The 15657-nt window shown below is 44.4% G+C and overlaps 1 protein-coding gene and 2 long non-coding RNA genes across 21 annotated transcripts in view; 1 reads left to right on the top strand and 2 right to left on the bottom strand.

Annotated features, from left to right (window-relative positions):
- Positions 1 to 492, bottom strand: part of LOC142889185 (NLR family CARD domain-containing protein 3-like) — a 256712-nt gene extending 256220 nt beyond the window's left edge. For 6 of the 19 annotated variants that reach the window (XR_012926807.1, XM_076027845.1, XM_076027841.1 and 3 more), the window contains exon 1: positions 255 to 487. Coding sequence is in view for 16 of the 19 variants with exons in the window: in XM_076027845.1 (XP_075883960.1) it covers positions 255 to 388 (134 nt within the window). In the remaining 3 variants the exon portion in view is untranslated. Of the gene's footprint in view, positions 1 to 254 lie in introns of all 19 variants that reach the window. The other 13 variants (XR_012926806.1, XM_076027836.1, XM_076027835.1 and 10 more) reach the window with 6 other exon arrangements.
- The window catches only part of LOC142889198 (uncharacterized), a 265120-nt gene that overhangs the window by 93707 nt on the left and 155756 nt on the right, over positions 1 to 15657 (top strand). The window lies entirely within an intron of this gene.
- Positions 6526 to 7204, bottom strand: LOC142888974 (uncharacterized). Its single transcript, XR_012926764.1, has 3 exons — positions 6894 to 7204; positions 6677 to 6816; positions 6526 to 6578 (listed from the first exon to the last, which is right to left on the bottom strand). It is a non-coding gene; the product is annotated as an uncharacterized LOC142888974 (long non-coding RNA).

Raw genomic sequence — 15657 nt, 5'->3', positions numbered from 1 at the left:
TCACTTTTTAATCTTTGTTTATTGAAATTCCTCATTTTGTCTTTGACATGAACTTTATTTTAATCTTTGGTTCTAAATCAGCTCTAATTCCCATGATGCTCTGCTCCCAGTCTGCCCAGTAGAAATGATTTCATCAGCTGTGGTCACTCAACTGGATTTCAACACTTTTAAATGTGAAGGAGCTGCAGTGTCAACACTGACGTCACTGGATCCAGCTTTACACACACACACACATACACACACAGTGTTCTTACCGTGTCTCAGGAGGTCCAGGTTCATTACTGAAGTTTGGAGGGTGATCTTTGGACCAGTCACTCTTCAGAGACACACAGCTGAACCCTGGAGACGCTGCTGCTCCGTCCTCCTCTTCCTCCACTCGAACACTCATCTTGAGCTGGAGGTCAAACAGGAAGTGAGGCAGTGAGCTCAGAACACTCTGACTTCCACCTGGGAGCGAGAGAACAGGAAGAAATCAACCAGACTGAAGTCAGATTGTTGACTAGCGTCACATTGAATGAGTTATTCAGTCAGCCAGGACTCACCTGCTTTTGCCTGCTGCTGCTGCGTCGCCTGAAAATGGAGCCTGACACAGAACGACTTTCACTTTAGGCTTCTTTTCCTGTTTTTTGTACTCACTGTGGATCCTCCCATCCGGCCGCCTCAACTGCTCCCACGCTTCCAGGAAGTCACATGATGCTGAGAGAGAGAGAGAGAGAGAGAGAGAGAGGGGGGGGGGGGGGGGGGGGGAAGCAAAGCAATGCTTGGAAACTTTCTTCAGCTCCACTTCAGTAGATTTTCTCAATCAAAGGCGACGTGGAGCCTCTTCTCCTCTCCTGCCCACATCTTCCACACAGACAACTGCTCCACACTGTTCACACTTCCTATCCACATGCTGGACTCCTGTCTGGAGAGTCTGAGTCTCGCTGTAGTCTCAATCTTGATTTTCATTCATTCTGATCTCATTCTGATTTATCAGCATTATTATTATTTTGACATAGTTTTACTATTTGCTCGAAATGTCTTATTGGCAGTGCAGAAAGATCAACTCCCCAGTATGATACAACTGATGGTTGCATTGTGGCTACAAACAAAACCAAACAAGCAAATCCTGGTGAAACAGCGACCCTCAGTGGCAGACCTCGGAGCTGCGAGGACCGACACGTCATAGAAACGTTTGAAAGTTCAAGGCCACATTTGTATGGAATCACAGGAGTGCCAAAATTAAAAATAAATAAATAAATGTAGAACTATAAGTACAAGGGTTTATTTTGTCATTGCTTTTCCCCTTTTGGCATTGTAAAACACAAATGGAAAAACAATGACAATTTTTTTTATTGCCTCTGCCCTTTCATTTGCCCTTTTTCTTTTGCCTTTGCTTTTCACAAATGGACTGGGTTGTCAATCAAAGGCCGTTGGGCGGGGTTTTCAGACCAGGATTAGTAATCAATACCTGATCGTTCCGAGCCTGGCCTTTTTTGTCGTTGTCTTTATTTGTGTTTTACAATGCCAAAAGGGAAAAAGCACTGACAAAATAATCCCTTGAACTTCTTTCTTTCTTTCTACATTTATGTATTCTTAATTTTGGCACTCCTGGGATTCCATATCCTTCAACTTGGCTCCTGTGACGCTTCAATCAGTGGTGCAGTTCAAAGACAAGTGGTTGCTGTTTGAAAGCTTCCAGTGTGAGGCTAATAGTGTAGCAAAACTATTGGCAAACGCGTATCTGAAATCTGTGTGTGCGTATTTAAGATCCTGTGCAAGATCTGTGTGTGCGCACTCACATCGGTATGTGTGTGAAATACAGACAGTCACTCCAGACGTAGCCCTCTATTCGCTGTCTTCACACACGTGACTTTGCTACGCGGCTTCCGTGGAGCCATTGAGTTACTGTAACTATCTGTTACTTTATAGCCAAAACATGTAAACTGGGCCGTGGTGCAAAAATGGTTGGGGACCACAGTGTTCGTTCACTTGGGCTTGATTGGGATGCACCACCTGTGTGGTGCCAGGAGGTGGCGCCATTTACCTTGAACAGCGTTAATGTGCTCTTCCTCAGATTACTAATATAGCTCTCATTGAGCGCCGTATATGATGGTGGGGAGTTATTATTAGTGTTCAGTGGTTACTGTACAGGATAGTTTCATAGATTCATTTCAATTTTACAACTGATCTATAATTCATTTATTGGGAAGCGAAAGAGAGAGAGAGAGAGAGGGAGGAAGGGAGGGAGGCATGTTGGAAACATTTAATCACAGGTGAAAATATCGACACTGACGACAGAAGGGGGTGAAATACAGAAGAAAAACACACATCCTCTTTCATCTTTTCTTTCTTTTTTAAACGTCGTCACATTTACAACTGAAATCTGAACAATGATGGACTTAGCAGAAAAAAAAAAGAAGCAATAAAGCCAAAATGTAGCCGTGAACCCTGATCTGCCCTGAAGAAGTGGATAGATATATAGACATATAGACACATAGATCTGCTTTCATAGAAAATAGACTTGTGTCACCAGGATGTAGTGCATTGCTGTCTGTTGGCTCCAAGACACTGACTGCCACTTCCAAACACCTGTGTGTGTGTGTGTGTGTGTGTGTGTGTGTGTGTGTGTGTGTGTGTGTGTGTTCATACTTCTATACACATCCAATTCTCCCAGTGAAGGAAACGACTGGTTCTGATCCAGTTGCAGCAGTTGTGCTTCTGGACATGATGTTGGTGAGCTGCTGCTCAGAGCCACAGCTGCACCTCCTCTTTCTCCTCCTCCTTCATCTCCTGCTGCGCTGCAGTCGCTCTTTCAAGGCGAGGAGGGAAAACAAGAAAAGAAAAAGAGAGTCCTTCCATCCCTCCTTCCTTCCATCCCTCCTTCCATCCATCCCTCCTTCCATCCCTTGCAACATTAAACACAGCGAGCTCCCTCTGTCTGTCAGAGAAGAAGAAGAAGAAGAAGAAGAAGAGAAGAAGGGAAGAAGAGAAGAAAGACAAGAAGGAGGAGGAGGGGATATTTTTTCCTGCTTGTTCCAAAGGCAGTTACACAGAGAAGGTGCAGCAACAGCAGGATGGAGAGACTCAGACTTCATCTTCGTCCCGCCTCATTTCTTCCTGATGGGGAAACATATGGACATAGAAATAAAGGGGGGGGGGGGGGGGGGTCCAGAGGTCAGAGGTGACATGGGGTCGGTGATAGACACGTCTTTAGCCCTGCCCCCTCCTGAGTGGCGGCTGTGATTGGTTGGTTTGCTTCCAGGTTCAGTTGCACCTGCTTCTGGTGGTTTCCCCACTACAACAGATGCACTGTATAGTATGCAGTATTGCACAACATATAATCTGCACAATATATATGTACTGCGCAATATATATACTGCACAATATATAATCTGCACAATATATATACTGCACAACATATAATCTGCACAATATATATACATATATATATACATATATATATATATATATATATATATACATATATATATACTGCGCAATATATATACTGCACAACATATAATCTGCACAATATATATACTGCATAATATATATACTGGATATTCCAACGGTCTTTTTTTGTCCATCTCAGCAGAAAAAAAAAAAAAAAAAGAAGACGGCGAACAATCATTTATTTCAGCAGGTGGCAGAGATTCACAAACACACACACATGTGTGTGTGTATATACATACATCATATATGTACAGCATGTGTGTGTGTATATATATATATATACATATATATATATGTATATATATATATATATATATGTGTGTGTGTGTGTATCTACATATGTATGCACACACCACATGGGGGCAGCAGCAGCAGCAGGGTGGAGGACTTTTAACCCAGTTTGTGACCGGACCGTGACTGGACCGGACCAGACTGGACCGGACCAGACTGGACCTGACCAGACTGGACCAGACCAGACTGGACTGGACAAGACTGGACTACATTGGACCGGACCAGACTGGACTGTCAGCAGGAATCTTTGTTTCCCCAATAGATTATCATGTTTTCTCAATCAGGCCCCCTGCTGGCTGGCTGAGGGAGCCACAGGCGCAGCAGGTGTTTATTAATCTTCAAGTTCTTTTCGTTTTTTTTTTTCCTTCTTTTTTTCCCTCTCGTGATATGAAATGTTGAAACTTGGCCTGTGGCCTCGGCGGCTTCACTGCTGATAGAAACCTTCCTGTTTCTATGTGTCAATAAAGCTTCATCATCAAAGAGCAAATGTCTCATTGTGTCCACACACACACACACTCCTCTCTCTCACTCTCTAACATGCACACAAACACAGCCAGATATGCAAACAAAAGTGTGTTTGTGTGTGTGTGTGTGTGTGTGTGTGTGTGTCTTATTGTGGTAGCTTAGCATGCAAGCTAACGTCCCCTCTCCAGCGAATGGGAAACAGGGAAAAAGCCTTCCGCTGTGTGAATGGAGCAGCACATAAACGTCCAGAACTGCGGACCATCCCGACTGACAGCTTTGGCTTTCGATAAGAGACGGCGCCGAGTGGACTTCTTCCGCTCTCAACAATTGCTCAACAAACGCCAGTTCTCTCAACGTGGAAGCCTCCTTCACCACGACTTCACGACTTCAAGCCCCACAGAACAGAAAACTAGGAATTTTTCAGAATAATTCATCTGAAATCCAGTACAGCACAACAATAATATAGCAATTTTTGGATGAACTTTATTTTGAAATGCTACATCGGAAATATCTGAAAATTATTGTGGAGCATCCTGGTGAGGTGTACTACCAGCCTGCGGTGGAATCTTGGCGTGAAAACTAGGAATTTTTCAGAAAAAAATAATCTGAAATCCAGTACAGTAAAACCATAAAAACACATTTTTGGAAGAACTTTATTTCGAAATGCTGCATCTCAAAACTTTTTTAATTTAAATATAAATATGAAATATAACAATACAAGAACATGTAACGAACATTTCAAAACTGTTATAAAGGTAAAAAAAAAAAGTATGCTAACAAAATAAATGAGGTAAAACAGTTTGTGCAAAAAACAGCAAACGGCGCATGGTTGATAAAATGTGATTGCATTTTCTTCATGATTACAAGAGTATGCAATCACATTTTATCAACCATGCGCTCATACAGTCTCTTCGCCTCACTCTCCTTATGGCCTCTGCTCCCTCTCACCCTCCTCCTTCAAAAAATCAATAACCACATTTGATTTCTTTTTTTTTTTTTTTCGGGGGGAAGGTGTTGGGGGGCTTGCAGCTGATGACATTGTGGCAGAGGTCTCAGTGTCAGTTGCAGAGGTCTCAGTGGCAGAGGTCGAGGTGGCAGAGGTCGAGGTAGATGGAACCGTTTCCTGAGAAAAATACAGAGCCATGCATGTTCGCCCCCTTGAGGAGAAAGGTTAGAAATTATTTAATCACACTGAGAAATGATGCGTCTGCTCTAAAAATAACAAAATCAGATATTTGTTGGTATGATCTTGACGGGCCACACAGACATGTGGCACGGGCCACATGCGGCCCACGGGCCGCGGGTTGAGTAGCACCGCACTAGATAAATTGAAGACGCCCTTTTTATGTAGATCCATGACTACTATGGGTGGGAAAAAGCCACAGCAAACACAGGAGTAAGAGTAGCTGTGATTTGTTAATGCCTCAAAGTGACAGTAGTCATGAAGGATAGTGCCTCTAGCTGGAAATGTCACTTTCCTGTAGTGATGTGTCGGTCGCGAACGAAACGGCTCTAAGAGCCGGCTCTTTGACGTAGACGACGGGAGCCGGCGACTGGCGCGATATTATGATTTAGCGCATGTTACGTTCAATGTCATTCCGTGCGGCCGGTAAAAAAGGTGGTGTTGTCCCGGGTGTCCCAATTCCATCACAAGCCGATCGATGCGGAGCTGATCGGAGCCGATCATCACCCGGGTCGCTTGTCAGGTTGTTTGACTCGTTTTGTTGCGCAACAGCGCGGCTCAGTGAGCAGATTCCACCGCCACGAAACTGCAGGCTTCAATTTACCAACGCCTTACATGTGATGGCATGGAGACTGTGCATTGTAGCAACATCAGTCCCCTCAGAGAGAATCTTCTCCAAAACATCTTCACGAAAGGACAAAACTGTTATCTGAATGCTGATTTTTTTTTTCTTTTTGTTTTACACATTTTAATTTATATTTTGTTGTGTGAGTTTCCGTAAGCATATGTTGTTTGACTTTAAATTTGATTAGTAGTAAAAAAAAACCTAAAAGTTTAAAATTGTTAATAGTTATTTAAGTTCATTTGTAAATAGTTTAACATTTGTTTTTATGCACTTACGATCTTAGTTTTTATCACTCTAGAGTGTATAAAGAAAGGTGTGTTTATATTATAAACTTTGGATATAGTCCATGTTTCTTTTTTTACATTAGTAATTCATATTACGCATAATCTTTTATTACTGTTGGTAATAAATTATTTTAGGTACCAAAAAATTTGAAGAGCTGTTTGGGAGCCGAAAGAGCCGGCTCTTTTTAGTGAGCCGAGCCAAAAGAGCCGGTTCTCTAAAAAGAGCCAGAATGCCCCTCACTACTTTCCTGAGGCTTTCAAGTGAGTTAATCACTTTTGACAAAGAGACATTATTCTAAAAGAAAGAATGAAAGAAAATGTAATAAAGATCAGATGTAACATGTATGGCAAGATTTTTTTTTTCTTTAAATAGAATTAGTTGTACATGCATACCTGCAAGTTGTGTCTTAAAAATAGACATAACTCCATGCTCAAAATAATATGGTCGTCAAAGTTGTGAAGACCGTCCCTCCATTCCTGGTACCTGTATACCATTTGGCATTGTGGACAACACCGGTAATAGGTTGAGACATCTAGAAAAAAGCACAAGAACTGCAGTTAGTTACAAATATGGCCCAAGCTACAGTACACGTTGGCTTCGGATCCTTACTTTGAAGTACACCATTCATTGTGATGATCTTTACTTTTTTGGTGATGTTTGTTGATTTTTGAAGATGTCCTGACCCTGGACAGTTTGTGCAAACAGTCTCTTTTGGGTACAATTCTGTCAGATGATCAGTCAAGGCCTTTGGCATCAGGAGGTCATCTGGCAAGTCAGCTGGTATCTTTTTATTACTGAACAAGTACTTTACAAGCCGATCCAAAGTATCATCCAGTGGTGGATAGAAAGCGTCCCGGTGCTTTTGCGGCGCGGTACTTGCAGCCGCTGTTTTGAAAATGTCCCAGTTTGTCTGGAATAAGTGCCATTTACTAGGCTTTACAGCGATCATATCGGCTCCATTGGACCGGCCGATATTTGGCATTTTTTGAAATGTTCGTGATCGGGCATCATGTCATAAATCACTGATCCGATCAATGACGTCATGGTCGTGTTGAAACTTTTTTCATCTGTCTCATTTACTCCAACGTAGTTTCACAGCATCAACATGTTTATTTGTTTGTATCCGAGAGCTAATGATTCATGATTCATGATTCAAAAAACGTAATTTTCATCTTTGTGCCTCTTCCTGTTTTGAGTACTGTCGCTATGTGACGGACAATAAAGTTTCTTTGAATCTTCACGACAGCAACATTCATGGCAGCACAAAAAAACATGTCAGAGGTGTGGAAGTTTTTCACAGTGAGTGAAACAGACATAGCACAAGCTATCTGCAATATATGCAACGCTACAGTACCTCGTGGGGGAACATCGGCAAAAACTTTCAACACAACAAATTTAATAAGGCACTTGCAAAAGATACACACGGAGGAGCATGTTGAGTTTAAGAAACGCAGCGCGGAGAAAGAAAAAGAAAAGCGAACTCCGAAATGGATGCTAAAGCAAACAACCTTAGACAGTACTCATCCGTACAGTCGGAAAGTGAGAAGGAAAGGGGTGGCACAAGGAAGCTGCTGGAGTTTATTGTGCTGTCTGACGTGCCGTTTAATATTGTGGAGAACCCTGCATTTCAACGGCTGCTAACTTACTTTGATCCACGCTACCGCCTCCTAGGGCACACATATTGCGGTGGGACAGGTCTGAGTGAGCTACACCGGGATATCCATTCATGTGTAGAGAGCTTTCTGATGGAAGACAAACCTTCGATCAGTTTCACTTCAGACATTTGGTCCTCAGACGTCAGCCCAATGTCACTACTGAGTTTAACGGCCCAGTGGATTGACCCAAACTTTAAACTCTAAAGTCACATTCTGCTGCAGCGTTGGTGACAAAATACGAGAACATGCTCCAGACGTGGCAGATTCCAAGTCCACGTCGTACTGCGGGATAATGCTGCGAACATGGCAAAAGCCATGCGTGAAGGAGGACTGCCGACTTTGCCATGCATGGCACACACGCTTCAACTAGCGATCCACGACGGGTTATTGGCACAGCGCGTGATAACGGACATCCTCGCGACGGGGAGACGAATCATCGGGCACTTTAAACGCTCTCCTCAAGCATACTGTTGCATTTCATGATGTGCAACAACAGCTGGGCCAGAATATTAAAAAATTCCAGCAAGACATTACCACCCGGTGGAACAGCAGCTTTTATATGCTCCAAAGCCTGCTGGAGCAAAAATGCGCATTGGCTGCTTATGGAGCTGAGCATGAAGTTCCTGCTTCCTTCAATGCCAACCAGTGGGGTCTGATAGAAAACATCATAACAATTCTGGAACCATTCGAGGAGCTCACAAGAGCAATAAGCTCATCCACTGCATCAGCTGCAGACGTGATTCCATCTGTGTTGGCTTTAAAATGGTTCCTGAGCAGAGATGCCCCATCAGATCGTGGTGTGGGGACTGCAAAAGCTGAGCTACTGAGAGCTGTAACCAGGAGATTCGATGGGATTGAAGATGAACCCCTCAACAGTTTGGCAACTCTATTAGACCCAAGGTGAGGAAAAAAGCATTTAGCCTAAGATAATCTGCAAAATATAATTAAATTAATATACAGTAATAATGTGATTTAGATTATCAAACATTATGTTCTGTTAATTGGATAAAAATTAATTTCATCCAGCTTATATATTTGCTTTTACACAAACGCCTCAGTGTCAATTTAACTCAAGTGTACAAATGAAAGCAAACAGACAATTTAGTTACAGTCAGTCTTATTCTCGAAAAGAACACATTTTAAGTTAAATTAATGCAATGTTTTGTTTTTTTTTTGTTTTTTTTTACTAAAGGTGCAAGGATCGATGCTATTCTGCAGAGCTGAAGGCACACACACGGGGGCAGCTTTTAGAGCAGCTGGATGCACAGAGAATCCCTGATGAAGCACAAGGATCTGAAGCCAGCAACGCAGATGAGCCAGCTGAGAAGATAGCACGACCCGGTTCCTTGTCATCGATGTTTAGTGAGATCATGCAAGAAGAAAGGCCACAGCAAGCCACTACAGCAATGTCACAGCTGAATCTCTACCTGGCAGAGCCTGTCGTCCTTTAGGATGCTGACCCCCTGGCTTACTGGAGAGCCAATCAGGATCGCTTTTCTGCCATCACCACTGCTGCAAGAGCTTACCAGTCTGCACCCTGCACTAGTGTGGACAGTGAGCGCCTATTCAGCACTGCATCCAACATCCTGGATGCTCAAAGAAGCAGGCTTTCAGCCGGGTAAGTTGAGATGCTCCTCTTTGTTAGAAAGAATGTGCCATTGATGTTTGAAAAGGCATAAGCATTTGGCATTCAAGTAATATGGCAAGTTTACAATAACCCCATCCCATTTTGAATTTTATTTTACTTGTACTGTATAGTACTACCTGGCTGCTTTTTATTTTTAATTATTGGAAATACAGGTGGCCTGGGTGCCATATTTTCTGTTGACCTGGGTGTCATTATTTATTTTTTAGTTAAAATGGTAGCCAGTTAATGAATGTTTTGAGGCAGCAATACTGCCTTTTATTTGCACAAGTGTGTAACTGTTAATTTCGTGGATGTATATGAATGTTTTGAGGCAGCCTTCTATTTGCACTAGAGTTTAAGTCAGTGACTGTTAATTTCATTGATATGCTGCTGTATGTTTGAGGCAGCAATACCGTCCTTAATTTGCAGTATTTACTTGTTGGTTGTCGGGAGTGTCATCTACTAAAGGGATATCATGAGAAATGAGGTTGGTACAGCCCAAGTTGGTGTCATTGATGGAAAAGACTGAGAAATGACGTTCAAGCAATGACCTCACCTGGCACTGTTCTTCCACAGACAATGAAGACAAATTGATGTCCTCCACTTGCTGCTGCACACTCGGGGAGGTAGTCTGAGACGACAAAGTGGCCACACCTGTTGGTGCCTCAACAGCAGAAGGCACCTCAGTGACCCCGGAGGGAAGGCTAACCACGTTCACAAAATCTAAAGTACCAAGTGCTGTGCGGGGTACAAAACAACATCATTACAATCAACATTTACAACAGGTATGTAGGCCATGCCCCGGGTAACATGAACCAACGCAGGGGAAGCAAGAAGCCCAGCAGGCAAACCAAGATCTAAAGGCTCAAACAGGACCGTAGAGTCGGGGTATTGCTCAGAACAAGTGACAGCCACCATTTTCATTACTCCCCCAGGGATTCGCAAACTTCTCTTACCCCGGACCTTCACCTTTCCTGGAGTATCCGGAGCAGCAACAGGAGAGGCACCTTTGCAGTGCCTGCACAACTGGCATTGGGGCTTTGGAGGCAAAGATCTGAGAAAACGAAGCTTCACCATGTTGATTAAAAAGCTCCTGATAGCACTTTTGGATTACGTTTATCCCTAAAACACCAGGAACTCGGGACGGCAAGCCACCAGGTGGGTCCACACAGTTGCATGTCAAGTTCCAAGTACCCCGAGGTAAGGGATAGTCAGGCCATTGGCAGCTCTGAGCTCCAACCAATGGCAGGCACGGAGGCATTCCTGGCTGAAAGGCTCAAGATGCTGGTGGAAGAAACACTCAGAAATCGTAGACACCATTGAGCCAGTGTCAACTAAACAAGGGACCCTCACGCCATTCATGTTCACATCGAAATGAGGGCAATATGAAAAGAATCCAGAAGCATCCACGTCACATAAAACAGCCTGTGAGCCAGTAGCGGCCCCGTCCAAACTGTGGCTCTGCAGTTTGACGGCACTAGTTTTCCGCTGTAGTATCTGAACTTAGGTATATGTACTCATTTGGACTAAGAAGTGACCCTGCTGCACTTCTTCACATAAGGTGTCATTGTTCCCATATGGCGCCTCCAGCAAAGGGGTCTGGTCAGTGGACTTCCTGTGTCCACTGCCATCAAATTCCTGCGCAGGAGGACACTGGGGGATACAACTAAGGAATGCATACATTCTCCCCCAGTCGTAGGATCTTCATCTCGGGTTACGGGGGATATAAGAGGTGATGTGAACAAAGGATCATTGTAGTTGCTCAAATCTGGCCAAGAGACATCCCCGGGCTTCCATCGTGCCTGTTTGATTCCTGACTTCTTTGCAATAAACCAGTTTTTATACAACCAAGTCGGTGTCAGCGAAGACTCCTTCAATATCTACATCCCTCGAAGCCACCTTAAGAATTCACCACACCACCACCAAAGGGGATTGAGACTGCTGACCAGAATTCGACTGAGGTTGAAGAGAGAACTGTGAACGAGGTGCAACACGCACCCCATCACACTCATGCGCAAAAGTTCCTTGGCTGGTTACAACGCCTACATACTAAAGGTCCAGATCGGGGTGGACGGCGGTGCTGACTGGAGTTCTGCAGTTGAGCGATACTGGCCATCAGCTGATTAAGCTGCTCCTGCTGACGCCGTAACATATCCCTCATTTCGCTCATCTTGGATCCTGCAGGAGCAACAGCTTGGGGGTCGCCAGAAACGCCATACTGGACATCATACACAGTGGAAACTGATTGACTGCGGCCCCTCACGCCACCAAGCAAACCTTCACGTTCCCAGCGGATGGCCTCAGCTCTTACATCCAACAAAGTGGAATCGGGCTGTCGACGCACCAACTGCTTCAGCTCACACCACAAGGAACAGTTCAGGACATGCTCAACGAACTGGTTTCTCAAAAGCGTCTCAGCATTGGGCATGGCAGTAGGGACACACTGTTTTCCCTTTCCCATGAGACCCACCAGGGCAAGAGAGAACTCCTGAAGAGTTTCTCCCTCTTGCCGCCTTCAAGAGAAAAAGGACTGCTGCAGTTCGATTCGGCAAAATGAGAACATCAAGCACACAATCCTCACTTTCTGAAGTTATCATCCTTATTGACAATTTCTCTTGTATTTCAGACTATTCAATAAATTGGGCAAAATCCACACTTCTACCGCTTAATTGTAAATTTAAACGGACCTCTCGAGCACCACTGCAAGCTGGTAACATACGATATTTAGGTATCAAGTTCTCTCCCAACCTATCAGATTTAATACAACTCAGTTTCATCCCGCTATTAAAGAAAATAGAAAATTATCTAATTCAATGGAGAAACCTACCCATATCTCTTTTAGAGAAAGTTGCGACAGTAAAAATTATGGTTTTACCTAAGTTAAACTACCTTTTCTCGATGTTTCCACATCAACCCCCTGCCTGTGGTTTAAAACCCTGAACTCAAACATCACAATGTTTCTATGGAAAAACAAACCACCCCGTATCAGTCTGAAGACCTTTTAAAAGATGCTGGGGGACTAGAATTACCTAACTTTAATCACTACTATATTGCCAACAGGATAAAGTATATTCATAAGTGGTTCAACCCTTGCCCACATGATGTATCTTGGCATGTCATAGAACAAGCCTATTGTGGTGATATTCAGTTAGTAGACTTGCCATTTATCAGCACATCAATTAAGCACCACAGTTGTATGAAAAGTGTTAATATAAGTCACACTCTGATGGCTTGGATGGAATTTCTGAAAATCACAGGTTCTTCCCTTCTCCCGTGCGGTTGTATGTCCTTTTGGAACAATCCTGATATACTACAAAACAAAAAAGTACTTAACTTCACACATTGGACAGATAAAGGTATAAGTCATTTAAAGCACATAAGAGAGAATAATAATTTTAGACCATTTGAAGAGCTTGTGACACAGTTTGGAATTAACAGTAGTTGTTACTTAGAATACATGCAAATTAAGTCCATAATTAAGGAAAGATTCAAACTTAAACTTGAACAAACACACATGGAGCTCCCCCCGGCTGTACAGTCGGTTCTTAAAGGGGACCTATTATACTCATTTTCGGGCTTTTGTATTTGATATCTGGCCCCTCCAGAGCAGCAACGCACAATTTTCTGCGCTGAAAGCTTTTTAGATTTGCGTATCTCGCGGCTCGTTTCCTCGTATTTACTGTGTCCCGCGAACACGCTCTGTTTCACTTCACTCCACCCCAGCCTCACCGGTGCACGCCCCCGCCCGGGGTCACACTCTTCGTCGCTGCTGAGCCTCACTTCCTCAGTTTGCCGGTGCGGGAGTGAAGAGTAAATGGCAAACTTTATGAAACAGGCACAATTTAAATACTTACCGTCGTGAAGGCTTCACTCTTTAGCAGCTGTTTAGCGGCTAATCCAGCTTTGTACGGACCCAGCGTCGGTTGAGTTACGGCCGCAAGGCGGACCGAAGGTCCCTGGACGTTTTTTGTGCCTTCTGTGTCCCCGGAAATATATTTTTGTACTTTGTGTACTGACCGTGTTTTTGTTTTGTATTTTTATGAGACATTTTAATAGGGCTTAGAATGATTTTGTTTCATACTGTTGACTTGTATCAAAACACTGTCCGAGCAGAGAATATGGACGCTGAAACGATCACTTCAGTCATAGAATGGTTTATTATTAGACAAGAATATCTGCACAACTTACGTCCACATCAAGCACAAAGCAGGAAGAGCTCTATACAACTGATGTTACCATGCTGGCAGCGTGAACAAGGATATAAGGAGTGAAACTTGTGAGTCAAAATCGCTGCCTCTTCAGTTTCGCTGCTAGCGAACACAACACACATAACAAGCAGAGCATGGAGTTAGCGGTGGTGGCTAACAGTTCATCAACACGATTCAGCGGTTGTACGTTGCAAGTAGTCTTAAAACTAATGTTGCTTGAGGTCACAATACACTCACAAATACATGTTTTCAAATATTGCCGTGGCTGACTATTCTCTCGTCGTCCACCAGGGGGCCGAGTTGAGCCTGTCTCACTGCCGTTGCCGACCGGACGAGAGGGGTCTGGCTGCAGACCGGTGTTCCATCGCATCCGCATTAGGCTGAACAAACCTCCAACATTTTCTCTGTTCGTTCCACTCAGACGGTTGTGGTCCTTGGTGCTTCGGTAGTGGCTCGGTATTTTTTATTTTTATATTTTTTAATTTCCCTGACACCAAAAAAAACATTTTCTTGGAGCAGCGCATTACGGAATCACTTCCGGGGCAGAGCGGGGGAGGGCGGAACCAGTCCGAGAGTGTGCCGGAGCCTGGCCATGAAAGGAGCTCCGGCACACCGTGGCGTCACGCCGTGCCCAGTGTTGAAAAAATCTCTGTGAACTGAGCGTTTAGAACCATGCCCAACAATTTGCAGGGCTCACGTCCAAACGCATGAACGTCATTATTTAACTATATCGAGATCGTTTGACGATAGGGTTCAACATTGTAACAGTTTTTAAAGCTCAGAAAAGTGGAAAAGCATCATAGGTCCCCTTTAATTTCTCACCTCCTAAACTACTTTCCAAGACATAAAATCCTTGCAAATACAGATCGTACTATTTCTTTCCCAATTGATAAATGGGAAAGAGACCTGTCTCTCCAGCCTCACTCTAATTTCTGGAGGACAATTTGCCTGAACACCTTTTCACTGATAAAACAACCTAATCTACAATTAATACAATTTAAAGTACTCCACAGGATCCACTACACCGGACAGCGGATGTTTCAGATGGCCATAACCGCCTCTCAGACCTGCTCACACTGCACAGTTAATGTTCCAGATAATTACCTACACGCTGTATGGCATTGCCCACCAGTAAATAAATTCTGGCACATGGTATGCAATGATCTATCAGCACAGATTGGTTACACCATCATAGCCACTCCTTCTTTCTGTCTCTTAGGGGACCTCACTAATATCACCTCAGATAAGGCATAATCTTGCATGCTGATCACCTCCTTATCTATCGCTAAGAAAACAATCCTCATAAACTGGAAAACAAAACAACCCCTTGCCTCACCAGCCCAACCCCTTGTTGGTGAGTGGGCTGGTCCGTCCCTATGTCTGGGGACTGGCGCTGGATCGCACGCGGTGGGGTCACATGTCTGGGGTGGGGCTGCGCGGCCGGTGGCTACCGTTCCTGTGGGCCCGGGTGGTGCCTTCTGCCCCGCCTTCGCCCTCCGTCTCCCTGGTCGCCACTGCTGCCCCGGGGCACTCGGGCGGTGGGGGGTGGGCCCCTTTTGGCTCCTGGGTCCCTGTGGTGTCCCCAGCCCCGATGTCGCGGAGATGGCACCCTGACCGGGAGTCCTCCCTGGACACATAATAGGTGTGTTTCTTTTTTTTTTTCCTCTTTCTTTCTGTTTCGGGGTGTTAGTGTCTTGGGTGGTTGCTGCCCGGCCTTCTGGCCAGGTGCGGTGGGGGGCTCAATGTGGGAGACGGCTGGGTCCCCGGTGGGCCTTCCCCCCAGCACGGTTTCCTAACCGTTGCTCTGGGGCACCGGCTGCACCCTTGTTGGCGATGATCTGGCTCCCACGCAGTCAATGACCCACTGACATTATCACTAGGGC

The sequence above is a fragment of the Nelusetta ayraudi genome, unplaced genomic scaffold, assembly GCF_046127955.1.
Source record: "Nelusetta ayraudi isolate G7.1 ecotype Tasmania unplaced genomic scaffold, CSIRO-AGI_Nayr_v1 ptg000021l, whole genome shotgun sequence".
Taxonomy (NCBI): Eukaryota; Metazoa; Chordata; class Actinopteri; order Tetraodontiformes; family Monacanthidae; genus Nelusetta; species Nelusetta ayraudi.
This window is presented reverse-complemented; position numbering and strand designations above follow the sequence as displayed.